Source organism: Cucurbitaria berberidis (assembly GCF_010015615.1).
Source record: "Cucurbitaria berberidis CBS 394.84 unplaced genomic scaffold K460scaffold_6, whole genome shotgun sequence".
Lineage (NCBI taxonomy): Eukaryota > Fungi > Ascomycota > Dothideomycetes > Pleosporales > Cucurbitariaceae > Cucurbitaria > Cucurbitaria berberidis.
Window position 1 is genome coordinate 1,760,089 of NW_024468940.1, and position 24,407 is coordinate 1,784,495.

General features: G+C 51.1%; 13 protein-coding genes across 13 annotated transcripts; 9 read left to right on the forward strand and 4 right to left on the reverse strand.

The window, feature by feature from the left end:
• Nucleotides 1-434: 434 nt before the first annotated feature.
• Nucleotides 435-2,227, forward strand: K460DRAFT_295928 (MFS general substrate transporter; the record flags this gene model as incomplete). Its single annotated transcript, XM_040929596.1, has 5 exons — nt 435-825; nt 924-1,152; nt 1,198-1,676; nt 1,739-1,761; nt 1,814-2,227. 5 exons carry the CDS (start codon nt 435-437, stop codon nt 2,225-2,227), a joined length of 1,536 nt encoding a protein of 511 aa, XP_040783824.1.
• A 285-nt stretch (nt 2,228-2,512) lies between these two features.
• K460DRAFT_295009 (uncharacterized protein) lies at nt 2,513-3,163 on the forward strand (the record flags this gene model as incomplete). The annotated part of the gene is made up of 1 exon (XM_040929529.1): nt 2,513-3,163. The coding sequence occupies one exon, from the start codon at nt 2,513-2,515 to the stop codon at nt 3,161-3,163; it is 651 nt and encodes a 216-aa protein (XP_040783825.1).
• Nucleotides 3,164-4,391: 1,228 nt separating this feature from the next.
• K460DRAFT_348123 (uncharacterized protein) lies at nt 4,392-6,660 on the reverse strand. The gene is made up of 3 exons (XM_040931370.1): nt 6,492-6,660; nt 6,408-6,435; nt 4,392-6,186 (listed from the first exon to the last, which is right to left on the reverse strand). The coding sequence occupies exons 1-3, from the start codon at nt 6,572-6,574 to the stop codon at nt 4,786-4,788; spliced, it is 1,512 nt and encodes a 503-aa protein (XP_040783826.1). The 5' UTR covers nt 6,575-6,660; the 3' UTR covers nt 4,392-4,785.
• A 96-nt stretch (nt 6,661-6,756) lies between these two features.
• Nucleotides 6,757-8,086, forward strand: K460DRAFT_371267 (RNA exonuclease 4). The gene has a single exon (XM_040934318.1). The coding sequence runs from the start codon at nt 6,826-6,828 to the stop codon at nt 7,900-7,902; it is 1,077 nt and encodes a 358-aa protein (XP_040783827.1). The 5' UTR covers nt 6,757-6,825; the 3' UTR covers nt 7,903-8,086.
• Nucleotides 8,087-8,678: 592 nt separating this feature from the next.
• K460DRAFT_322333 (aryl-alcohol dehydrogenase-like protein) lies at nt 8,679-10,426 on the forward strand. Its single transcript, XM_040930512.1, has 3 exons — nt 8,679-9,085; nt 9,176-9,540; nt 9,618-10,426. Exons 1-3 carry the CDS (start codon nt 8,871-8,873, stop codon nt 10,190-10,192), a joined length of 1,155 nt encoding a protein of 384 aa, XP_040783828.1. The 5' UTR covers nt 8,679-8,870; the 3' UTR covers nt 10,193-10,426.
• A 165-nt stretch (nt 10,427-10,591) lies between these two features.
• K460DRAFT_389711 (uncharacterized protein) lies at nt 10,592-11,689 on the forward strand (the record flags this gene model as incomplete). Its single annotated transcript, XM_040935747.1, has 2 exons — nt 10,592-11,475; nt 11,667-11,689. Coding segments are annotated over 2 exons (907 nt in total), but the record flags the coding sequence as incomplete, so codon positions are not given.
• A 925-nt stretch (nt 11,690-12,614) lies between these two features.
• K460DRAFT_294623 (uncharacterized protein) lies at nt 12,615-13,112 on the reverse strand (the record flags this gene model as incomplete). Its single annotated transcript, XM_040929504.1, has 1 exon — nt 12,615-13,112. The coding sequence occupies one exon, from the start codon at nt 13,110-13,112 to the stop codon at nt 12,615-12,617; it is 498 nt and encodes a 165-aa protein (XP_040783830.1).
• A 387-nt stretch (nt 13,113-13,499) lies between these two features.
• Nucleotides 13,500-14,169, reverse strand: K460DRAFT_371271 (uncharacterized protein). The gene has a single exon (XM_040934319.1). It carries the CDS (start codon nt 14,115-14,117, stop codon nt 13,704-13,706), a length of 414 nt encoding a protein of 137 aa, XP_040783831.1. The 5' UTR covers nt 14,118-14,169; the 3' UTR covers nt 13,500-13,703.
• A 232-nt stretch (nt 14,170-14,401) lies between these two features.
• Nucleotides 14,402-16,511, forward strand: K460DRAFT_348142 (Metallo-dependent phosphatase). The gene is made up of 5 exons (XM_040931371.1): nt 14,402-14,720; nt 14,777-14,900; nt 14,956-15,046; nt 15,102-15,282; nt 15,335-16,511. The coding sequence occupies exons 1-5, from the start codon at nt 14,692-14,694 to the stop codon at nt 16,263-16,265; spliced, it is 1,356 nt and encodes a 451-aa protein (XP_040783832.1). The 5' UTR covers nt 14,402-14,691; the 3' UTR covers nt 16,266-16,511.
• Nucleotides 16,359-17,155, forward strand: K460DRAFT_201540 (uncharacterized protein). Its single transcript, XM_040927188.1, has one exon. The coding sequence runs from the start codon at nt 16,452-16,454 to the stop codon at nt 16,860-16,862; it is 411 nt and encodes a 136-aa protein (XP_040783833.1). The 5' UTR covers nt 16,359-16,451; the 3' UTR covers nt 16,863-17,155.
• Nucleotides 17,156-18,267: 1,112 nt separating this feature from the next.
• K460DRAFT_359781 (glia maturation factor beta) lies at nt 18,268-18,919 on the reverse strand (the record flags this gene model as incomplete). Its single annotated transcript, XM_040932218.1, has 4 exons — nt 18,268-18,471; nt 18,520-18,650; nt 18,750-18,821; nt 18,913-18,919. 4 exons carry the CDS (start codon nt 18,917-18,919, stop codon nt 18,268-18,270), a joined length of 414 nt encoding a protein of 137 aa, XP_040783834.1.
• Nucleotides 18,920-19,277: 358 nt separating this feature from the next.
• On the forward strand, nt 19,278-20,330 carry K460DRAFT_410660 (Molybdopterin binding protein; the record flags this gene model as incomplete). The annotated part of the gene is made up of 4 exons (XM_040937398.1): nt 19,278-19,358; nt 19,423-19,440; nt 19,490-19,638; nt 19,694-20,330. The coding sequence occupies 4 exons, from the start codon at nt 19,278-19,280 to the stop codon at nt 20,328-20,330; spliced, it is 885 nt and encodes a 294-aa protein (XP_040783835.1).
• Nucleotides 20,331-21,650: 1,320 nt separating this feature from the next.
• On the forward strand, nt 21,651-22,767 carry K460DRAFT_201670 (ras-domain-containing protein). The gene is made up of 4 exons (XM_040927189.1): nt 21,651-21,742; nt 21,789-21,903; nt 21,958-22,233; nt 22,292-22,767. Exons 1-4 carry the CDS (start codon nt 21,731-21,733, stop codon nt 22,525-22,527), a joined length of 639 nt encoding a protein of 212 aa, XP_040783836.1. The 5' UTR covers nt 21,651-21,730; the 3' UTR covers nt 22,528-22,767.
• Nucleotides 22,768-24,407: the final 1,640 nt, after the last annotated feature.

Below are 24,407 nucleotides of genomic sequence, written 5' to 3' on the forward strand. Positions count from 1 at the left end.
GTTCAGGCAACGCATCCGTTACCGTTGGTTGAATTCCACTATTCCATGCATCCTTTCTCACGATTCCACTATCTCCGCATGCAGCTGCAAGTCTATGTCGAAATGCTTCGGCGCAGCCGCTGATAGGTGTAGACTCGGATCCTTTCCCTGCTCACCTGCAGATCTTGAGTCAATAGTATCGATTTGTGTGTTCACGCATCTACAATTATTCAGCAATGACACCCGTGGCTGTCGAGTTTACTAGTCGTGCTTCTCGTCGACTTCCTTAAAGCTTTCCGTTCCCCACATCAATGTATAGCTCAATCATCGTTTAGTTTCTCCAGCTTTTCAGGCTCCTACTTCTTCTGATACGTACCTAGTTGGCTCCCATTGCTCGTTTCTCCTCGCTCACCAGAGCGGTGGTCAGCTTGAACCCTCTTCCAAAACATCTCAAGATGGCGTCCTCGGCATTTCACAAAATGTTCGACATCCAGCCTTCCTCGTCGAAAGTCACCAGCCCAGAACCAACGTACCAAAAGAACAACACCAAAGCGCCACAGAGCACTCGCGACATTGGTGTTTTGCCGGATATAGAATTCGAAGAGCTGGGGCCTGCAAAGACTCAGAATGACCCTAAGGTGTCTAATCCACGATCTCCAGAACGAGATAGACAGCCAGGCGCACAAACTCCAAAGACGCCTAATGAGCTTGAAATGAGCCGCCCACCAACCCCTAGTAGGGATGAAGCCATAGGGCTGATGCGAACCTGGAATAGCCCGCCAATGACCAAGTGGAGAATCCTGTGCTGCTGTCTAATCTATTTTGCGAACGGTATCAACGACTCAGGTATGTGGTATACAAAGAGCTCTGACTTGTATCGGGCGTCTTCACTTGCCCACCTCTCCGATCATATGCTCGACGATTTCAGTGTTGACATCTTATAGTTGTTGGTGCTTTGATTCCATACATGGAATCTTACTATCACATTTCGTATTCTCTCATGTCTCTTGTCTTTGTTGGCAACGCAGTCGGTTTCATAGTCGCTGCGTTCTTCACAAACACTATCCTGGGCAAGATCGGAAGAGCAAAGACGTTAATCCTTGCTGAGCTGATACAGCTTTCTGCATATATTATTCTTGTCTGCACACCTCCATATCCTCTCGTGATTATCTCGTAAGTGCCCAAGTTTGGAACTCGGATGGTGTCTAACATAGACAGCTTTTTTCTGCTAGGTTACGGCGCAGCGATGAACCTAGCGCTCAACAATGTCTACTGTGCAAATACACACCCATCAAGCGTAATCCTCGGATTGGCGCATGGATCTTACGGCGTAGGTGGGATTGTTGCGCCTATCATCGGAACGGCCATTGTCTCCCAAGGAGTGCTTTGGTCGCGGTTCTACTTCATTTCGGTAGGGCTACGGCTCTTCTGCATTGCCTTTGCTGCCTTTGCTTTCTGGTCGTATGAAGAAGAATCCGAACCAACTCTCTTGGCTGCTCTGGAAGTCACGGCTAGCAGGCAAACAGCGGCCGAGGAGGCGGTGTCGAAGCTGAGCGACCTCAAGCTCGCGTTGCAGAACAGAGTTACTATCTTTGGAGCCCTTTTCATCTTCGCATATCAAGGAGCCGAGGTCAGTATCTCGGGATGGTTCATCTCGTACCTTATCAAATACAGAAACGGTGACCCTGCTAAAGTCGGTACGTAACGTCCATGTCCTGAACCGCCTGGAGACATACTGACTTCATCCCTCAACGTTTAGGTTATGTAACAGCAGGTTTTTGGGTAATTACAAGCTTAGAGCGTATCTACGGGAGAGTCGCTAACGTTTGAACAGGGTGGAATTACTCTAGGTCGTTTTGTTCTTACTCACGCAGCGCCAAAGATTGGCGAAAAAAGATATGTCGTCATCCTTACTCTCGGGACTGTGGTTCTCCAACTCCTAGCCTGGTTGACCCCCAATCTCATCGGAAATGCCGTTGCGGTCTCTCTCCTAGGTCTTTTACTAGGGCCAGTCTATCCATGTGCGCAAACGATCTTCTCGCGCCTTATGCCCCGTCATATACAGACTACTGCAATCGGTTTCATCGGCGGAGCGGGCAGCTCGGGTGGTGCAGTGGCTCCGTTTACAACTGGTATTCTCGCTCAAGCCGCCGGTACGTGGGTGCTACATCCCGTCTGCATCGGACTATACGGAGCAATGCTAGCTTGTTGGCTCGCCTTGCCAAAGGTCCATAAGAGAACGGAATAGTTTTCCCCGGCATTGCGACAACGTCGGCGACGTGAAAACCGTGCGCGAGATCGAAATCTTCGTTGATCATGGTTGGTGATCGAGGATATCAAGCCACCAGATGTAAGGTTAAGCATGACATCATGCATAAAATGAGGAATCGGCAGTGTCACATACCTTCATAGAAGGTATAGAGTACACAAAACCTGTTCATCGAGCTACTATTTTAAAACCTTCCCTTGAAAAGTACATCCATTATAGATTTCTAGGATATTATTGGAGTTCAACATCTACAACTAATTGACCATGTCGGTCACACAAACTATCCAAATCCTTAGCATCTCGACTGCCCTCCTAGCCTCCGGTGGCATAGCAACACTCACCCTATTTGATATACCGCTTCTCAAGTCCCAACCTGCATCCCGCTCTCTACCTATGACGCGCTGGCTCTTCAGCCGTGGCTCGCATATCTTCCCTACAGCCGCACTCCTCTCCTCATCGGGCTTCGCCTACCTTGCGTACTCTTCTCTACCGTCAGGAACCCGCACTCTATTGACACTTCTCCAAAACGCCAACAAAGGCCAGCCAGGACTATATCTTGCGGCAGCAGCACTAACGCTTTCCATCGGCCCATTCACATCCCTCATGGTTCCAACGAACTTCTCTCTCATTAAGATGAATGAAGAAAAAGGCGGATCGAGGAGCGCTGCATCCGCGCAGTACAGGAGTTCCGCTGGATCGAAGACAAGAAGCGCGGAAGAATCGACTGATAGCAAGGACGACGTTAGTCAGTGGACGGATCTGAGCGTGCCGCAGGAGAAAACGGAGAAGAAGAGTACGAAGGAAGAGGACGAGGAAGCAAAGATATTGTTAGATAGGTTTGGGAAATTGAATGGTGTTCGAGCTGTGTTGATGGGGCTTGGAGGTGTGGTAGGGCTGCTTGGGGCGCTGGCATAGGAGTTTCCATCCCGAATTTGATATAATAGCTTGATTTCAGGAGTGGTCTGCATGACGTTGGCCTGGGTACTATAATCTTTCTGTGTATATTCTACTTTATAATGCACTATTTGCTACTAGCCTGATACTTATGCTTAATCTTCCTAGAGTTGAAAGAAAGTGCTCGGTCAGCTAAGAGTTGGCACACGATTAGTCGCCCACTCCGAATACAGATTCGATTGCATTGATAGCTGAAGTGAGACGGCTAACATTCATTTAGAGAAAACATGGCAGTTAAATAACGATATGAATTAATATGGAAGTGGAGTGGTAAAGCTAGCATCCCTCACTCTCACGAACTCCCCGTTCGGAACGAGATATTGAAACGTAGCCCACAACTTCCTTTCCCAGAAAAAGAACAAGCACCCAATATTCCTCATCCCCGAGCTTCTCATATCCATAACCTCTTTCCTACCCCCTCCATTCTCGCCGAATGCCTCCAAATCTCGCACTATTGGAACACCACACTGAAAACCAATCTCCCGTCTCAAAAGTGCCCACTACAGACTCCTCGTTCTCTCATTTTCCACTGCAGAATACTTAGAAAACAGGAGAGCAGCAAGAAGAAAAGCCTCGAACATCTATCCAACACCTAGCCTTACAAATAAAAGCCCAAAACGACCAGTGGACCAGTCTACGGAACATAATAGGGGTAAGCGACGACTAATTTTTCTGGCGCGAGGGCGTACAGAAAGTCCTTTTAGACAATTTAGCGCCGCATGTACATCCAGTTCTGTCCACGTCTACAGGGGGTTCGTGGCAGGGCTTGAGGCGCTTGACAAAGGGGGCATGCAAATATCTCTGCAGACGAGCCATATTGCAACGAAGACGTTTGGGTATCCGTTCAATAAAAATGGGAGTTGTGAGGGAGGAGTGGATGCCTTTCTGACGATGCTGCCGGTTTGGGTTCTGGGGGTTTATTGTCCCCGGGGCGGTGAGTGGGTTTTGTTGTACGGGAATGTGCTGAAAAGATGGCGGGGTTTCTATGCGAGAGTAGAGAGGGAGAAGGAGGTTAGGATGGGTGATGTGGTAGATGAGTGAGGGATGTGTGGAAATTGAATGGTGAGGGTGAGGATGTGCCGTTGGAGTGGCGGGTTGACGGCGCTGCGAAGGAGTAGTTTAAGGTCTTCGCTTGATAAGGATAGGATTGAAGGGGATGAACTTATAATGAAGATTTCCATCTACTATGGGTCTAACTCTCACTTTCGTGCTTGTATATAACTTCTCAGCGTCCGCGCTCTTCTATCCAAACACCTCGAGGATACGTGGTCCAGTGGCAAGACATTCGCACCGAGTCCCAGTGATGATTGAGCCAAAAAAGACTGCACGGTACGTCAACTGCGGTGCAGTAATGACGCCGCTCGCATGTCGGCTTTAAATCCGCTGGGTCGCTGCGAAAGAGCCGAGTTCGAATCTCGGCGTGTCCAACCATTTTGCGTTTCAAGCGTTGTCGAATGTCTTTTTGCGCAACGAGGCGGCCAAGTGAGAACGTAAAACTGTAAAATTGGGGTATACTAAACTAAAAGACTGCCACGAACACCAAAAATATCTCACTTGAGTACGCCTCCAAACCGCAAACCATACTACCAGTTCCACGTGCGACTAGCAGCCGAGAAGACGGGAGGTTTCCAGATAAGTCTATCTGGATCAATACTCCTCTTGCCCTTTATCTTCTCTTTCGCCTTCTGTCGTTCCCTCTGTGCAATAACCGCATCCGTGAGAACAATGACATGTTGATTCTTACTATACCGTAGCATATTCAAATTCTGTAGTGTATGCAGGACGTCGTTCGTCGTCATTGCCGTCGCAGCACCAAGGTCCTCGATGTTCGCTTCCACACGTCCCGGCTCGATGAGTAGGTCGACGAGGATCTCTTGCCAGTAGGCACGGTAGCCGAGGAGACCCAAATCGGAGAGCGGTTTCTCCGGGGACCCGAGTTTGCCTTCCCGTTTGGACAGGAGGTAAGAGAAGTCGATTAGGAGTTTTCCGAAACCTTTACGCTGGTACTGGGGAAGTGTCAGAATACAAGCTACGTTGTAGGCTTCTGCCGATTCCTTCTCCTTGGAGAAGTAGCCGACGAAGTGGCAGCCGTGTTCGTCGCGCGTGCACATGCAATAGAAGAGGAACGGATCGACGTCGTAGTACAGGGTCTTGTGGTCCAGGAAAAGTTTTGAGAGCAGGCAGAGGTTACGACACCATGTGCGCTGCCGCCGTCCGTCGATCTCGAAGAATGAGACGTAGTCGTCGCGGTAGATCTCATTACCTGGTGGGTGGAGGAGCGTGCACTTGGTACGGTGGCGCTCGAACTGAGTTACTTCGCCATAGTATGAGAGGCAGAACTCGCAAATGTAGACGACGTCTGAGTCTACAAAGTCGATAGGGTAGGGCGAGAAGTACCAGGGCTCGACCTCGAATTTGCCCATTTGAATCTTTTCTAAATTTCGTACTCGTGAGATCTCCGTCTGATTCTGAGTCATGGATCCAGAGGTTCGTAACTTTTCGATCTCATCTTCTCGAGAGTAGTTTTGGTCTGGTATGGCTTTGGCTGCTGCTGCGGCGTCCTGTACATCCACGAGGTCCATCTCCTCGTCTTCGGGTTTTGGTGTGCCATCAGTAACTTCGCTGGTCACAATGAGTTCCTGGTTCTCCTTGCCGCCCGCTTTAGAGGGTCTTGGTGGTTTGCCTGGTAGATTACTAGAAGTGGATTCGGGTGTCCCTGAGATCTCACGATCCAACTTGCTGCGTGATCGTTTCAGGTTCTTCTGGTCAGACTTTGAAGGGGCCTTGTCTGTCTTAACGGCAGCGCTCTTCTTCTTGTCTGGTTTCTCTGGTGCAGGCCACTCAACCTCGCGCGAGAGATCGATGCGCTCGGCTTCGATCCATTCGTCCAGGCGCTTGTTGAACTCTTCGTAATGAACATAGAACTTTGGCCTTCCTTGCCGAGTTTGTATCGACAGGATCTCAGCTTTACGCTTCTCGCCATCCTAAAGGGTGTTAGTTGGAGACGTCAAATGTATTTTGCTGTGGAAATGAAATGCAAGACACGATCGAAACAGTAAACTATAAGGATAGAATGACGAGCGCACGCAGAACCAGTGCAGAAACTAAGGTGCTGGAAAGCGAGCGTTGCAGATGGCGGCTCTTGATGTTCCTGCAGCATCCGGGGTGCATTGCGCGTCGCGAACTTGGGCTGCATCAAACGTACCTTCAAAACCCATGCTTTTACTCCCACTCTAAATGCAACGCATCAGTATACATCTCCAGACTTTGCGCGTGGTGTCGCACATACCTTAGCTGCGCCAGCGTGGAAAAGCCCGTTTCCACCGGAACGGGTGTGCCAGAGGGCTCATGAGAGTTTTCTCGGGGCGCCATGATCGCGCGCTGCCTTCTCTTCGGTTATCGCAAGTTTTGAATCGCGTTGTCGTCGTTGTAGTCGTGAAGAAGTTGCTGAAGCTGAGGTTCTTTGTCGCGATGTCGCCGCCTGCCCGTCGGTCTTTTCCCTGGTAAAGAGCCGATGGCCCAAGCGCCATCTCGAACTTTTGTCATTGCAAACTACGGAACACTCTCCAACGATCACTGAGAGACCACTTTACACACCGCCATGCCTCGTAGGTGACATCAATATGGCTCCAATTGATCTCGATAGTCTTTCCAGCAACTGGAAGAACTTGCAGGCGAAATTGAAGCCCTCGACCCCAGCTGCATCTCCGAAGGTCAAGAAAGTTGAAGACGAGGACCAGAATTCGTTCAAGCGCAAGAGATCTCAGCACATCAATGGGAAAGCGACGCATATCTCCCCCAAGTCAGTGAATGGCGCAGGATCGAGCACACCACGAAAGTTGCCCGGGTCTAGAAAGCGACAAAAAATGGAGGAACCCGCCTCTGTCGGCGCCTCAATCAAGCAACATGACACCAAATCCCTCTCTCGGGGCGTCTCGATGCCCTCGCTCAAGCAGAATCCCCTCCTCGGCTCCTCGAAAGATGCCGACCAAGCCGTCTCTGTTATCGCAGCCCATCCCGACTTCCCCGACATTGAGAACGAAGGCGTATCTGAGGTGGCACTGCCCGGCAAATATGTTGCGCTGGATTGCGAGATGGTGGGAGTAGGCCCAGAGCCCAATCGCGACTCTGCGCTAGCAAGAGTATCCCTCGTCAATTTTCACGGGCACCAAGTCTACGATTCCTACGTTCAGATCCCGCGGAAGATCGAGGTGACGGACTACCGCACAGCAGTCTCTGGCATCGAGCCTAAGCATCTGCGAAAAGATGTCGCGCGTCCCTTCGACGAAGTACGAAACGATCTCAAAATCCTCCTTGGCGGACGCATACTCGTTGGCCACGCCGTGAAGAACGATCTCGATGTGCTGATCTTGAAGCACGATAAACACTTCATCCGCGACACATCCAAGTTCTCCAAATTCAGAGCGCTGGCCATGACGCCAGGCAGAACACCCGGCTTGAAGCTACTAGCCGAGAAACTGCTAGGCGTAGAGATTCAGGTTGGTGCACATAGCTCAGTCGAGGATGCAAGGGCTACTATGGCGCTGTATCGACTTGATAAGGGCGACTTCGAGAAGGAGATCCGGCAAAAGTATGGACATGTCCGGTTAGAAGCGGTTAAACCAGAGGTTGCTCTTGCTGAAGGCGAAGAGCTAGTAAAGAAGACTCGGAATCGAAAGAAGAAAAAGAAGAGGAACTAGTTTATTCATGGGTTGGGACCTATATTTTGGCATTGGGTGTGAATATCGGCTTGCACTTGCATGGAGTTTTGCATCATGGTACGGATACCCTCAAAAGCTTATACATCACAGTCGCGAACATGTTGGACCTTGTAGCGAATAGTTTTGAACGCAACTTAGGTCACCCTCCAAACTTTGACATCCCGTGCCCGATGTGATTATGCTCCACACCATGCGCCTTGATATACTACGATAGTTCATGCTCGACATCGAAGTTCTCGCTCTCTCACTGTCGACAAGGAACCCTCTGCAAGCGGTGGTTATCGTCTGAACCACTAATCTGCAACTAGGTGGACCAGAGATGAATCACGGCTTTGTGCGAGGTTTCCGTACATGGTGTTTCATATTGCTCACGTCGATTTCTCCTATGTATACAAATGCAACAGCTGGCAATGAATAAAGAGATGATCAGTGAGCAGTTCGAGGGGTAATACACTAGGCTGTGAGGCTGCGAATCGCGGAAGCAAGTCATGACTGATGAATTCTACTGACATTAAAGTGCTTACATCCGAACGGGAGCTCCATAGCTCCAGCCAACTATTGCTTAGTCCCTCGGCAGCTGTACTTCCTTCAAGCCCAGATTCTTATCTCTCATGGATCTGGACGAAAATCGTACATGAATACATCATGCTACCCCTTCCGGACTCCACAGGAGCGGACATAAACGGACATACCGGCTTTACTCCACATTTGACCCCGCTACATCCAGGGGCTTTAACGTTATCTGACATTCAATAGCAAGTGCCGCAACTTGCTCACAGCGGACGCACCAAGATGGACCTAGACACGCCTGGGTCGCAGACGTCATAGGCGCGCAAAGTTTCATTGTATAAGAGCGATGCGTTCCCTCATGCTGATCCAACGAACCCTCATCAACTACAGTGCATTGCTCAGCTCACCACTAAGGTTAACCTAGTTATACAGTCGAAATGCCTTCACCATTCGGTGATCCTCCTAAGGCCGCGTCCCTCTTGGACTTTCAGCGTGTCCTCTCCCCAACCGCAGGCGTCCGAGTTTCCCCACTATGTCTCGGAGCCATGAACTTCGGCGATGCGTGGCAAGATATGATGGGGAAATGCGACAAGAAGACCGTCTTTGAAATCCTGGACTTCTTCCACAAACAAGGCGGTAACTTTATTGATACGTAAGTTTAAGAGGTCTCCAGTTACACGTAGAATCCCACAACGGTGCACTAGTTAGAGGTTATGAGTGAAGATAGGTCTAACATACACAGTGCGAATAACTACCAAAACGAAGAATCCGAAACCTGGATCGGCGAGTGGTTGAAAGAGCGTAATGTGCGCGACGAGATTGTCCTCGCTACGAAATTCACGACATGCTTCCCTGACCCGCATAACTCGCCACGCCAACGCATCAATTATGCTGGTAACAGCACAAAGTCTCTCCGTGTCTCTCTCGAGGCCTCGCTCAAGAAGCTCCAAACCGACTACATAGACCTGCTCTATGTTCATTGGTGGGATTTTACTGTATCGATACCGGAGCTAATGCAAAGTTTAAATACAGCAGTACAAGCTGGCAAGGTTCTGTACTTGGGGGTTAGCGACACACCGGCTTGGGTTGTAAGTAAGGCGAATGAATGTGAGTACTCCAATCTACCACTCGACTAGTAGCAACTAGGAATCTATAGATAATCGTTACTAATATTCGAGGTTTAGATGCCCGTAATCATGGCCTACGCGGCTTCTCCGTCTATCAAGGCCGTTGGTCTGCTGCAGACCGCGACTTCGAGCGCGAAATCATCCCTATGGCGCGCGATGAGGGCATGGCATTGTGCCCATGGGGCGCCCTCGGTGGCGGAAACTTCACCACAGAAGAGAAGCGCAAGAACAACGAGCAAGGCCGCAATTTCGGCCCCACAACTGAAAAGCACATCGCCGTGTCTAAGGCTCTCGAATCCCTCGCCAACAAGAAGAGCACAGCGATTACGAGCATTGCACTGGCATACGTAAGACACAAGTACCCGTACGTGTATCCCATTGTTGGGGGTAGGAAGATCGACCATTTGAAGGGGAATATTGAGGCTCTCGGGTTGCAATTGAGTGATGAAGAGATTGACGAGATTGACGGAGCAGTGCCTTTTGAGGTGGGATTCCCGATGAGCTTCCTGTTCGAGGCTGGCGGAGCTAAGTACAAGAGCACGATGACGAGCTCAGATGTTGGCCTTCTGAAGTTTGCTGGGCCGCTGGAGAGTGTGCCAGTGCAGAGGGGCCCGCAGCCGCATCAGCTGTAAGAGAATGAAAAAACCTTAGACCAAAAGTTAGTTGAATAGAAGATTACAATCAGGAAGTACCTCCACAGAGCTAGCAATAGCTCTCCTGGGGTGTAGGCGCTTTTGAAATCTTATACTACATTGATGATGAATTCTAGAAGACAAATAAGGCGGTTCTTTAGTGCATGGAATTGTATACAGTATGCTACATAGCGCAGAGCACAAGCCTGTTTAGTTATACATTGAAATAGCACTACTCTATTCTTATTACTAGATACTTCTTATAGTACCTCGTATGGAATTTGTGATTCTAGAACCCAATGCTACACCACCAATCAGAATCTTCGCTAGAGCCCCACTCTTATAATTTCGTACACTAACTTTCCCAACCCAATACAGCGAACATCTACAACCCCAAACAATGGAATCAAATCTCATCCCTCTAGACGACTTCCGGTTACCCGGTCACCCTAATGCTCGCCTCAAACTGAACGGCTCCCCACTCAGCATCATCGACGCAGGAAACTTCACCGAGCAAAGCGACAGCAGCAACCTAACCGTAACAATTGGCCTAGCCACCGTTCTCTATAACTGGTGTCCAGATGCCTTAGCTGCTTTTCTCGATCTCGATGCCTGGTTTTCGTTTACCTGGAATCTAAGCGTGCAAGAGGGCGAGCCGAACGAGACAAGATGGGAAATCGGTCGCGTGGGGAACCAAATCACCTTCGGCACGCTCAAAGACCAGGGCGAGAAATGGACTCTCATGCTTACGTATAACGTTACCATGGACGGTTCAGACCGAGGAGCGTGGGTCCCAAATTCTAGGGAAAGTATGCAAGGCGATGACGATGTCACGGATCCAGAAGAGATTGACCGTTTGGGGAAAGAATGGGTGAGGGAGATGGTACTAAAGAGGAGATGGGAAACGGGCAAGAAGATTCGGCATAGGTTCTTCATCGAGTACGCGCCCATGGATGACGTCTGGGGCGATGGTATACCAATGAATCCGCATTGGCTGTACAGGGGCCTTGATCTCAATGAATGCACCAACTGCAGAGGAAGCGCTTCGTCGCTCCAGCGCTGTGGAAGATGCGGTACAGCGACGTATTGTTCCAGTACGTGTCAGCGTAAGGATTGGGCCGTTCATAAAGACTTGTGTAATATGAGCATGGAGGATAGGGGTCAAGCGCTGAGGATCACGGAGAAAGGTGGCTTGATTATGTGGGATGTTGAGAAGACTATGGCTGAGGAAGGGAGTGAAGAAGAGTCTCAGAATCCGAATTTTGCGGTGCCGCAGCTCAAACGTGTGAGACCTACACGTGGCATTGCTGCCTTGCAAACAAATCATCGAGAAGATGTAGAAGGAGGATAGAGCTCTGAAATCCTAGCGGGCTGGCTACTTGCGTGCCTGCAAACCTTACTCGATGGAACCCACCTGGCAACTCCCTCAAGCTCACCGACAGCTTCGCCTAAGCAAACACTCGTGATATTTCAGATTTCGACAAATCTACGGCCTGACGAAAAGGCGTTTACACTTAGCCGAGAGCTTAAAGTGCAGCGTCATGAAATAGGCAAGACAGGATATATAATCACATTGCCTAGTAGAGAAAATATTATGTACTTCGATCTCTAAGGGACTATGTCCGTTGGCTGAACACGTCTAATCGGGCGGTAGACACAAGCACTAGAATCTCAAGGGTTTTTTATTTGTGGAAGTGTTTTGACAATCATGAGCAGTAGTAGTTCTGGGATCCCAAAGATGCGGTGAGCGACCCATGGCACACTTTTGACTGAATCTTATTTCCTTGTGGAATAATGGTGCGCGGACAACGTCTTCAGCTCTCGCGTGTTTCCATTACGCTTTCCATATGCAAATAGCAAGCATCCCGTAATAAAAAGCCCACTTACTTCCGGCCTCAAAAAATCAATTGCACAGCATATTCCAACAAATCTCAACCCCACATATTTTCCTTCTCTCCATCATAGCGTATTAAGATGCCCACTTTACCATCAAAACAATCCCAAGGGCACTTGGTCTAGCGATAAGAGGCTCGCACAAAGCGCTGGGGCTATAACACAGAGCTGGCACTTAACGGTGTCAGTAACAGGGTTCTGCGTTGCCCTAGGACTAAACTAGTCCCTTCAGTCTGTAGCAGACTAGACGTAGGCTTGCGAGAGACATACGTTCGAGTCGTATAGTGTCCAGTTTCTTTGGTTCTTTTTGATGTAAGTTGACATGTGGGTCTCCGCTAGGATTATGTAAACTCCAGTGGCGATGAGCATGTAAAATGGTGCCGGTTTAGTGTCGCATATCGCCGCAGAAAATAGGTCCAGGCACACAAACGTGCTCTGGACTCCTTCAGATCAAGCCGGAGACTAACACACATCTCGGTGATAGCTGTATTCTCTATGCCTCGCAATTCGATGCTAGCATAAAATCTGCTCATTCTTTCGCTTCCTTCTCCTGTATCTGCTTGGTCTTCTTCATCTCCTTATCCCACTCTTTCTGCTCTTTCATAAACCTCTCCTTCTTCTCCACATACCCCTCGTGCGTCTTCGCCTTCTCCCACACCTCCCTAAAAACCAAACTTGCTTCTAATTTCTCCTGCATACCCACATGCCCCGTGCTCTTCGCCAACTCCTCTCCCGTCTCTTTATCATACTTTCTCCCCCCAGCATGATTCGCATATCTTTTCGCGCGCGTCATACCCATCTGCAGGAACTTGCGGCTCATATCCATGCCAATGAAGTCATCTTGCGTGTCGTATTCTAAGAATTTGGCGTAGATTTGAGCTGAGGATGTGCGGGCTATAGAAGGTGTTTTGAAGCGCCAGAGGGGTAGGATGGCGGATTTGTAGGGCTCGAAGGTTAATACGCCTTGTTCACCGCAGCCGATGCGGTAGCTCATGCGTTGAGCTTTGGGAAGGGGCTGGGAGGGCATGATGGGGCCATGAATTGCGGCTCGGATTGGTTATGAGTTTTGGGTGTTGTGCCAAAGAATAGTGGTCGTTGGTCGAGGGTTCACGATGACGTAGTGCATTCACGCGATACGCGACTTTCTGTGTCGATATTAACTAGCGGCGATATTCCGTGCATTGCGTGGATGACCTCGTTTTTCGGATTTTAGCTAGTAATACATGCATAGTAAAGGACAGTAATATGTATTTAGCCAGCGGATCTGTAATATACGCTTGCTGATTCGTCGATCGAGGGATCCATAGTGCCAAGATCGGTGCTTTTATAAGTTATGGAAAGTTGGAACGAGGTTTAAGGGACATCTTTCTATTGGGCATTAGACGTGGAAAAGCAGCAATGGCAGAGGGGCAGTTTCTAAGACCCTTCTGTAGGTAAAACCCTGATACACTCTTGTATACGTTTCAGTTCAACCATTCCTTCTGCTGTGAAGTATTTACATATGTTACATCTGACAGGGTCCCTGCCGACGCAGACCATCGTCTGCCGTTACAAGATGCGCGACCTCTTGGTTCTTGAATGTCATGCCATTGCTAGCTGCCTTTATATCTGGCTTCCGTTATTGATTGCCATCCTTCGACCGCGGTTTGCACACCGCTCTTTCGACTCTTTGCATAATGGACAGATTTTCTTCCTCTTCCTCAAGCTCCTGCTTGGGCATCCCCAGCACCTGCCCGATCAGCCCACCAGGCTTCGGCACTGGACACTCTCGCCTGGGAGCTAGTCGCTCCTCAATGCGCTGCCTCCTCCTTGTCTCTTCACTCATAAAATCGTTGCTAGTTTCCTCCTCTCGGACTCTTCGTCTCCGCCGTCTCCGGTTCTCTCCTGTGGGATCTGCGGAGTCGGCGAGCATGCGCGGGTCGACAGGACACGGCATGAGATGTGGTGCGGCCACGACAAGGAAAGATACCATGAGCGTGGTTGTGAAGAGCGACGTCGTCATGCGCGACCGTGGGTGCAGATGTGGAGGCATGGTGAAGCGGTCTGTAGTGGTCTGAAGAGCTATTGAGGGTGTTGCCGAGGCATCACTGGGTCTAGCGGGTTGTTAGAGGGTTTTCGAAGGTTGGAAAGTGCTGGCCGGGGCCGTACCAAGCCAATTGAGATGCCTCGAGCGGGTGTCGGCGTTGGGGGAGCGCGGGGCGCGGGCGTGAGAGGTGGTGATAGACTTTAGACTTTTGGTGGAGTGAACATTGACCACGCTAGTCAGCCGAAGATCCCTGCTCCTCGGAATCGCCCTCTGGCCCTTGTCCTGGACATTGCATTTGGACGTATCCTTCCGACGACCACATCAAACTGCTACCCTCGCGCCGCGCTGTCCTTCTTCACCAGCTTGCCTTGGACAAATTTCTGCACGCATTTACGACCGCATTCTTAGGCCTGCCTTACGCGCCACAACGCACCCCGCCACCGACGATACTCTTCACAACGCCCCGGCTTTTTGCGTGTTAGAGCTCAAAGAAAGGAAGCAATTGCGCACGTAGTCGCGACAATCAGCTACCTTTCAGACCCAGAGGCCCAGCGCGGGCACACAGCGCAACACTAGCATCATGAGTGCTGGTGGTAGTGATCTCGACAAGTACGCTACCCAGCCTGTTGGCACGCGCGCAAAGCCTAGTACTGACGTTGTCACAGAGCCATTCAACAGCTCCGCGCATGTCGTCCAATACCCGAGAACCAAGTCCGAGAGCTATGCTACAAGGCACGCGAGCTGCTGATCGAGGAAGGCAACGTCGTGGGCGTGGATGCGCCTGTGACAGTACGTAGCCCGTCAACGTACTACAAGGGCAAGGCTGATCATATCGTGTTACTAGATATGCGGTGATATTCACGGCCAATTCCACGACCTCATGGAGTTGTTCCGCGTCGGTGGAGATGTCCCAGATACGAATTACCTGTTCATGGGTATGCATCACATCCGTGCTTTTGTATTGCACTGTGAAAGCTAATTATTTCACAGGAGACTTTGTCGACCGCGGTTTCTACTCACTCGAATCATTTCTCCTCCTCCTCTGTCTCAAAGTTCGATATCCCGACCGCATAACGCTCATTCGAGGCAACCACGAGTCACGGCAAATCACGACCGTATATGGCTTCTACGATGAATGTTTGCGCAAATACGGGAGCGCAAATGTGTGGAGGTAGGCTTTTTCGTGAAGAGGATTGTATAAGAGAGGTGGCTGACACCAACAGATACTGCTGCGAAGTCTTCGACTATCTAGCGCTCGGTGCCCTCGTCCAAGGCGCTGCGACATCCCTACAGCCCACCGACGGACCTATAGCCGAGAGCAGCAACATGGACAATATGCCAGATATCGACCAGGACATCGAAATAGAGACCTTGAATGCCAACGGCGAGATTATGTATCGATACGCGCGCAATTCAGACTCTCAATCAAGCGTAGCTTCACAAGCGAGCGCCAACATGGGCTCTTCATCACCGGTGGCCCCCACGCCAGGACGAGTCGGCCCTGCTGGTACAGGAGCTACTTCGTCTGCAAATGGATCAAGTAGGAACGATACAGGAGCGATTCTGTGTGTCCATGGTGGCCTGTCACCCCTCGTCGATTCGGTAGATAAGATTAGATTACTTGACCGGAAACAAGAAGTGCCTCACGAAGGCGCCATGTGCGATCTCCTATGGTCGGACCCAGACGAAATCGACGGTTGGGGATTATCACCGCGCGGGGCTGGATTCTTATTTGGCGCCGATATTGTCAAGACATTCAACCACAAGAACGACCTCAGTCTCATCGCCAGAGCCCACCAACTGGTCATGGAAGGATTCAAAGAGATGTTTGATTCAACCATCGTAACAGTCTGGTCAGCGCCGAACTACTGCTACCGCTGCGGCAACGTAGCAGCCATCCTCGAACTTGGTGAAGACGGATCAAATGCAGGGTTTCAACGTAGGGCCAACGGGGACAGGGGCGGCGGCGGCGGAGGCTGGGTGCTAGGATCGAATGCCGGACCGAATGGAGAACGGCGACTAAGTTCAGTGCTTGGCGACAACTTCCAGCAGAACCGAGACGGTCCCGGGCGGCGGTATCGGGTGTTTGAGGCTGCACCTCAAGATTCAAGGGGTATGCCTGCGAAGAAACCAGTCGCGGATTACTTCCTCTAGGAGAGGCCCTTGGCGAAGGAGGGCGTAGGCTGGGAAAGTTAAGGCAGTTGGATTCAAGTGGGTGTTCAACAACCAAGGTCGCGCTGTAAGACATAGCGGTGGACTATTTCTTGTAACGAGAATTCTGAATAAGGACTACAGAGGCGCTTGGCGAAAGAGACGCAATACCGCTTGCTGTATGTGGATATGGATACCCAAAAATATAATGGTAGCTCTGCAAATATATTCTTCATTAGGAAGACCACCAACTGCACTTCTTCGCTATCTTTTCATTCATTGTACCTTGCTCGTTTCCAGTCAGTTTCGCCTGTTATTTTTGCAGTGTCTTTCATAGCACTCCAATATTTCTCTCACGTCCACACCTTTGCAAAAGCTGCTATAACAGTAGGGCTCAATCCTTTCACATCTTTTAAAAAGAATATAGATAACAATGAGCATTGTGTGGTTCGAACACACGTCTCTCGCATGCCATCTGCCTCTAGTCTGCTACAGACTGAAAAAGTCACTCTCGTGACCTTGGGGTCGAGGTATAGCCAGGCTCCCCATCACAGCACTTTCATGTGCTGGGCTCGGCGGTCCATTGTGCGAGTGTCTTGACCACTGGACCAAATGCTCTCTTTGACTTCTGTTGAGCGTGTTTTGAAGTGAAGTGTTTATAATGTATGAAAGGGGGGGTCTTCAAAAAAAGAAAACGCGGAAGCATAGCGTAGCTAATCGAAAGAACGCTCCATTCTCTTTTGTAGCACTTGTTCACGATAGTTCTGGGTACTACGCGTAGGGGCCGTGTCTTTTACAGATGCTCATTAACCTTCAGAATATTGCCAGAGGAAGCCCGTCTCTATTGAGTGACAGTGAAACTTTGCGTACGTTCTATCATTGACGATATAAGAAATGATTGAGAAGCTCTCTAGGTAAAAGCAAAACCTACTCATGCAAAAACTATCGCGTACTACATCACGACCCTAGCTCCTCGGAGCCTGCGTAGTCCATGCGTAATGACTGCGCTCTTACTTCGTCGTGATATAGCATAGCTCAGCATTCAACCGAAGACAGTGAAGCGGTGACGAAACAACAGTATTTTGCGCGGCCAGTAGATATGATAAAGAATGAGATCCGCGCGTCTGGGCCTTAACGTGCACATATAGGGGCCAGCATGAGTAATAAATAGTGGTGTGAAGGAGGTCACTGCGGCAATTCCGATAGCTTAATTACCCAGTCCCCAACGAAAAAGAGCGATGTCAACATAGCGAACGACCGGCCGGGCTTAAAGCAGCGCGAAAAGCACCGACGGCACATTTCGTCAAACCAGTCGTGAATATAAAAATTCCGACACCGACTTTGTCGGCCAGTAGGGCGTTTTTGATCACGACGCTGGATACACGTGTGTTGCGGCACAAAGTTATGATTGGCCATTTTACCCATCATTTATCGAGATCTTTAGCTTGGGGCAATTTCGTGGGAATCCCTGCTGTATGATAACGTCTGCCGAGAGAGCCCCACGTTCCTTTCTAAAGAGGGAAGGTGTAATAAAAGACGCATGTTACCCTAAGGTCTTGGTGATGCCTCGGTGTTTGTTAGAGTGTGGTATAAGACGTGGTCGCGCTTCTCCAAATGTGGCGTCTGCACCGGTTTACCGATCCCTGTACCTGGGGGGTTCGCATATCTGTGTTAAGGTCTAATATCCTAGCTGTTGTGACGATCTATGTATCTGAAACATTGAACATGTTGAGACAAGATAGTTGGTTGCATGGTGGAGAAAGCAGAGACGCAAGCAGGTTCCAAGACGCGGATAATGGCTTGCCTGTTCGCTGATATGGCATGGAAATCGTGGCCATGGACAGGACTGGACATTCAAATCGCTTGATGGTGCGGCGTTATGATGCCGAGTCTCTAATGCCGGATACCCTTTACTGCGATGCCCGGTCGTTAGCGGTGCTGATGCTCTGCCAACCAGCTGTTGGACGCCATGGCTTTCGCCATGCGCAATCCTAACCCGCTGCTACTATGAGTGTTCCTTCAGCTTGTCCTCGATATCCTCTAGATCCTCCGCACTATCAATCTCTATGATCCTCCCAACCTCACTGGTATTCCGCACAAGTTCCTTCGCGCCCGCATACAACATCTTGACTTCGCTGTTGCAAGTTATAGGCATATAATATAGCATGACGTATGGCACGGACTGTCGACCGGAGTCCTGATGGGGAGTCTGTTAGGACATCGGTTCGTATGATGGAGAATATAGGGTGGGGCGTACAAGAGTCAATGGATAGCTGAGGAGAACGAATCTCGGTGCGTGATCGGGTAGCTCGTCGGCAAGACTCTGCACATCGGAGTAGACTTCATCGTCTACGGCTCGTACCTCCAATGTCTTCTTATCGATCTCGTCTGGCGGGGGTAGGCATCAGCCTTGTTTACAGCGCAGGGATGCTTGGAAGCATGGCCTCCGTAGGGTTGTAAGTTAGAGAGGGTGTTTCGGGAGCGTACATATTACAGCTTGAGGGTCTTTTGCTCTTGACGTGCCCAGGCGAAACTTCCGCAGCTTGGTCTTCGTCTCGTCTGAAAAGGTGTAGAGCCGCGACTCGGAAGACTGCCCCAGCGTTGTTAGCTCCCTCGCGCTCGCCTTCCTGCAGAAGCAGCGATGGCTAACTTGCCATATTGGTTATGTGTAACTGGGCTGTCAAAGTTTACAGCGGCGGTTCGAGGTAGAAGTGAGATGTAGGGCTGAAGAAGCTTGAGTGATGACACGAAGCCTGGTTAGCGGGGTTGGCGGGGACTTCGATTCGCGCTAGTCCATGTACTGGGACCATTCGTCATGGACATGTGCATCCTCCTTTCCAGAAACTTTCTCTCCTGCGCCTAGCTACTCAGTCGCCTCTCGTTTGACTTGTTGACTTACTTTGGCAATCTATGTTTGGGAGACTGAATCAGGTAGTTAGGCATCTGTCGCGCCCTCTTCCTAATTTTGCGCACAAGTCTGCCGCCAGTTTCCGTCCTTCGATAACGTCATCAGCTATGGCTACTTCGACGCAGCAAAAGAGCCTTATCCATACTGCGGCATGTTTGATCATTGGAGACGAGGTTTTGGGGGGCAAGGTATGCACGGGATGTGATCATCCGCGGCGTCTTTGAATTCAATGGTAGCTGATATGATGTCTAGACTGTCGATACCAACTCGGTAAGCTTTCCCTACCACAGAAAACTATCTCGCAGCTAATGATGCGCAGGCATACCTCGCTAAGTTTTGTTTCTCATTGGGCATCAATCTACGCCGAATAGAAGTCATTGCCGACGATGAAGGCGAAATCGTTGAAGCTGTGCGACGCATGTCAAAGAATTACGATTTCGTCGTAACTTCCGGAGGAATTGGTCCTACGTGAGCTAGACACCCTCTTCGCTACACCACAGCCGCTGACCTACTGTGCGTCCAGGCACGACGATATCACGTACCAGTCAATAGCCAAAGCCTTTGGCTTGCAGCTGAAGCTGCATGACGCGGCTTTTGCGCGCATGAAGCGTCTTTCCAAGCCGCACAAATCACAGCCAGACTTTGACTGGAACGTCGAGTCTGCGGCCCTGACAGCCAAGAAGCGCATGGTGGAGCTGCCGATAGACGAATCTGTTCCCGACGAAGATCAAGTCATCTTCGTCGGCGACGAGCTATGGGTTCCTGTTAGTTGTGTAAACGGGAACGTCCACATCCTGCCTGGTGTTCCTCGGCTGTTTGAAGCCATGCTGGATGGACTTAGGCCGCGCATTCTACCAAGGCTGACGGACCCCGAAGGCAAAGGAGTGCTGCGGATTCTCATCTCGACTCCTATGGCCGAGAGTGCCGTTGCGGGATATCTCACGGAGCTGGCAGCCAAGGCAGAGCCCAAGGGCGTGAAGGTGGGCAGCTACCCTCGATGGGGCAAAGAGCGCAACACGGTAACGCTCGTTGGGCGCGATCGCGAGTTCATGGAGGGCCTGGTGCCGGAAGTTGAAGCGGCTGTTCAAGGACGGCGCGTAGCAGTCGAAGGGGAAGACGACGAGAAGGTGTCTGACAAAGAAGCGTCGCTAGCGAGCTGAAAAGGGCGCGGGTGATGGAGATTGGGTCTTGCATGGCATGGGCTGTATATATATTCAATGCATTTACAAAGCGCGCGATGCAGGAGAAGACATGTCGTCAAATTAGAATCACCGTGAGAGCATTGTTGTTGGACCCTAGAATAGCGGCAGCATGCTAACTTAGGGTGCTTCTCGAAGGCCTGAAGAAGGCGTGCCGTGTCCCACCCGCCTAGGCCCTCGCAAGGCAGTACGTACCCAGGCCCCGACAACGCCAGTGATAGAGCGAAAGAGGTGAGGTATGCCGAGGCGATACTTTGCTTTTTCCCATTACCTACCCACTTGAGGTCTGTCACTACGCATTCGTCTATTGTCTCGTGGGCGCCATGTCGGGGGCGTTGCATGCGTCTCGTTGCAATCCAATACTGGGGCGCGTCGACGTGCTTGAGGCTGCTTGCACCCGCCCGTGTCGGCCTGTGCTCCAGCTTCGCACCCGCATGAGCGTAGCAGTCATGTGAATAGCGGGATGGCTGAAAAAGTCGAAATGGCAAATCAAAGAAAAGGAGGCCATCTCTCACTAGACGCTGTCGCTCGCGGTGAACGCTAGAGATGGCAGCATGCACTCCGTGCCACGCGCTGGGATCGCAGAAGAGCGTCGTCGGCTGCTGTTCATCTGCCTGGGCACGCCGCTTTAACCGCTCTGGAGGGAGGGCAAGAGTCGTTTGTTCGCTGCTAGCTAGCTGCATGGTGATGGGCAGTCATGTATGTCGCGGGAGGGTGTGAGATGGAGCGACAGCTGAATGCGGCGAGAGGGTCCTGGGAGAGGGTCAGACAAGGCCCTTGGGCGAGCCAACGACGTCGATTCGCAGAGGTAGCCAGACGCCAGGCCTCCTCCGTCTGCAGGAGCCGGCCCAGGATAGGATGCAGGCCCGCATGGGAAAAATGGTGGTGGAGACGGCTGCTGTTCGTGGGCGCGGTCCCTTTTCGCCTGGAGCTGTGGTCGCATCCTGCACAGCGCTAACAAGCAGAGGGGTGGGCCGAATCAGAGCCCATGTTAGCCCTCAGGGCCCCGGACAAGCTAGACAAGCTAGACTAGACGGTCGTTTTTGCTACCGAAGGTCAACCTGCTCCCATCCTCTCTATCTTCGACGACTCTCTCCTGGCCTGCCCTATTCCCCGCTGCCTCCTAGGAACCGTACCTTGACCATCACTGCGACCCCCCCCAATTGCGCCTTCTGCACCGCGCGTCGCATTGCCAACTAAACTGCCCTCCCTTGATCGCCGCCCCCCCAGCAGGAAGCCCTCTTTCGCCCTCCCGCCTCCCCATTGTCTGTCGTCGAGAGAGCTCGTGTCTCGCGCCATACGCATCATCACCCTTCGCCCAGAACCCACAGTAGTCTCTGGACTGCTCCCTCACATTCACAATGGCATCAAAGGTCGGTTCGCCTCTCCGCTGCGACAGCAGTCACTAACTCGCGCCAGTTCCTCCGAGAGTACAAGCTAGTAGTAGTTGGCGGCGGTGGAGTGGGAAAGTCGTGCTTGACCATCCAGCTGATTCAGAGCCACTTTGTCGACGAGTACGACCCGACTATTGAGGGTGAGTTTGCCCCCGACACGCCTTGCTTGGTGCAACACGGGCTAACAGTGCCAGATTCGTATCGCAAGCAGTGTGTCATCGACGACGAAGTCGCCCTGCTCGATGTGCTCGACACAGCCGGCCAGGAAGAGTACTCGGCGATGCGGGAGCAGTACATGCGGACTGGCGAGGGTTTCCTCCTCGTCTACTCCATAACCGACAGGCAGAGCTTCGAGGAGATCATGACATTCCAGCAGCAGATCCTGAGAGTCAAGGACAAGGACTACTTCCCCATGATTGTCGTCGGCAACAAGTGCGATCTTGATGGCGAGAGGCAAGTGTCGACACAAGGTACGTCAAGCTCGCTCTCTTGTGCCCCTCCCTTCCACCTGCTAATCACCCGCTCTAGAGGGCCAAAACCTGGCACGACAGTTTGACTGCAAGTTCATCGAGACATCGGCGAAATCGCGCATCAATGTCGACAACGCCTTCTACGATATCGTACGAGAGATCCGCAGATACAACAAGGAGATGTCATCATACCCAGGCGCTCCTTCAGGAGGGCAGGCCCAGAACGGCATGGGCAAGATGGGCGTCGATGATGACTCAGAGAAGAAGGGTTGCTGTGGGTGCGTAGTAATGTAAGGAGCTGGGAACCCGTTGTTTGTCATTGTTTGTCGCGCCACGCTGTGAAGAGAAAGATACCTACCTACCTATCTACCCACCACCACCATCACCATCACCACCACCGTTCGATTCGATCTCGGTACCTCCGCCCTGGCCATTGGCGGTACTGCCGGGGCCCATAGGGAAAACATACGATACCATTAGCATTTATTATCAGTTTGACTTCGCTTCACGGTCTGACACTCGACCGCTCCTCCCCTTGGACACTTTCGCTTTGGGTTGGCCTTCAGGGCTCGGTGTTGATCAACGAATGCACTGCTGCTGGGCGCGCCTCCGAACAACATTTCCCTTGGTGCCGGTATCGCCCTTGCCACTGGTAACGGTTCTTCGATCTTTCCCATCTGGCGGCGCTGCTCTATCTCGTATCTATCTAGACTCGTTTTCTTAGGCATATCGATCGGTACATTGTATTTGTCTTGTCGTCAGCTGTTTCCGGCATGCCAGATGAGGTAAAATGTCCCATGTTTTCTGGAATGTCAAAAGAATTCTTCCTTCTTACGCGTTTCTTAGGTCCTTCTAGCTTTACTTTAACTTCTATGAACATATTTTCACCTCTACTCTTACCGTATTACGAACTATTCCTTCCTTTCTCAGCTCCTGTCTCCTACCGTGTCGCGGCATACTTCCAGTAGTCCATCTAGCAATGCCACTGGTGGTATGAGTGCCGGCCTCCCACTATTCGAGTCAAATTGGCATCCTGGACAGCAATAATCGCGCGTCTTCTGGTTCCAGTCTCGGCCCGGCAGTGCACCTCCTCCATCCCGTTCAGTGATTCAGAGGCAATGATCGCCGATCCGGCAGCGCTATTGACCTAACACCTTCCACGCGCAGTTTGAGCCCGCGATGCGCAATTGGACATGACTGTTGACCACATCACGCTATGCATGCACGGCCGTTTCAAGATGTATATCCGGCTCGGAAAGAGGGGAAGTCGATCACGAGCAGTTCTTCGAGCATGAACAGAAAATCGGCATGTGGAGACGCAGATGAGGTAGTTGTTGCTTCTAACACAGGCATTACTACTCCACTAAGGCTGACAAGATAGCCCCTGAAAATGGCTTCCTTCCTGATGGTGTGACTGGATTGCAGATCTCTTGAACTTGCTGGGTTCTCCCTAGATATGTGCCGGAACCGATACGCCGTTTCTTGCCGTTTTCGACACGTGCTAAAATCCGTGACTAGAACGCCCATCTGCACATCAACACCAGAAGGCATCAACGCTCCCCTTGTCCTCGACGATCAGTTCTCCTCATCGCTCACTGCCCCGGCCTATTTCGAAGAAAAGTCGCGTCCAAGCCCAACCTTCTTTCTGGAAACTTGGGCTTGCTTCACTTTCCCTTGCACTTTAGCCTATTTCAAGCACCTTGACCGAATAGGAGTGCACGCATTTTTAAATGCGGAGAATGTCTGCAGGACTGGAGCTAGTCGCCGATCGATAATGCGCACTACTCGTCTACCGTTGCTATTAGTTTTTTGAGGATGATAGAGAAAGACGGGATCATGGCGTGCATGTCGCTATGGATAGCAGGCCGCATAGGCGGCCGCATCCTCAGCCCTGCGGTGGGACGATCTCCGCATCTGAACAGGAAAACCCAAAACGCTCAACACATTCCCTTGGGTTCGCCAACGGTTCGATCGCCGGTCGGGCATCAACCATTTTTAGATGGTGCGCAACGTGGAGGAGACCCACTGGTCTGGAGAACCGCAGTGGTGTTGTATTGCAGCTTCCCCATCCGTGCGCTTCCCGTGCGTGGTGGACCACATGTTCGCGAGATTTCTCGACACGACGTCGAGTTTACGCACGCCTATCAGTAAGAAATGCCCCTTTCGCATACTCT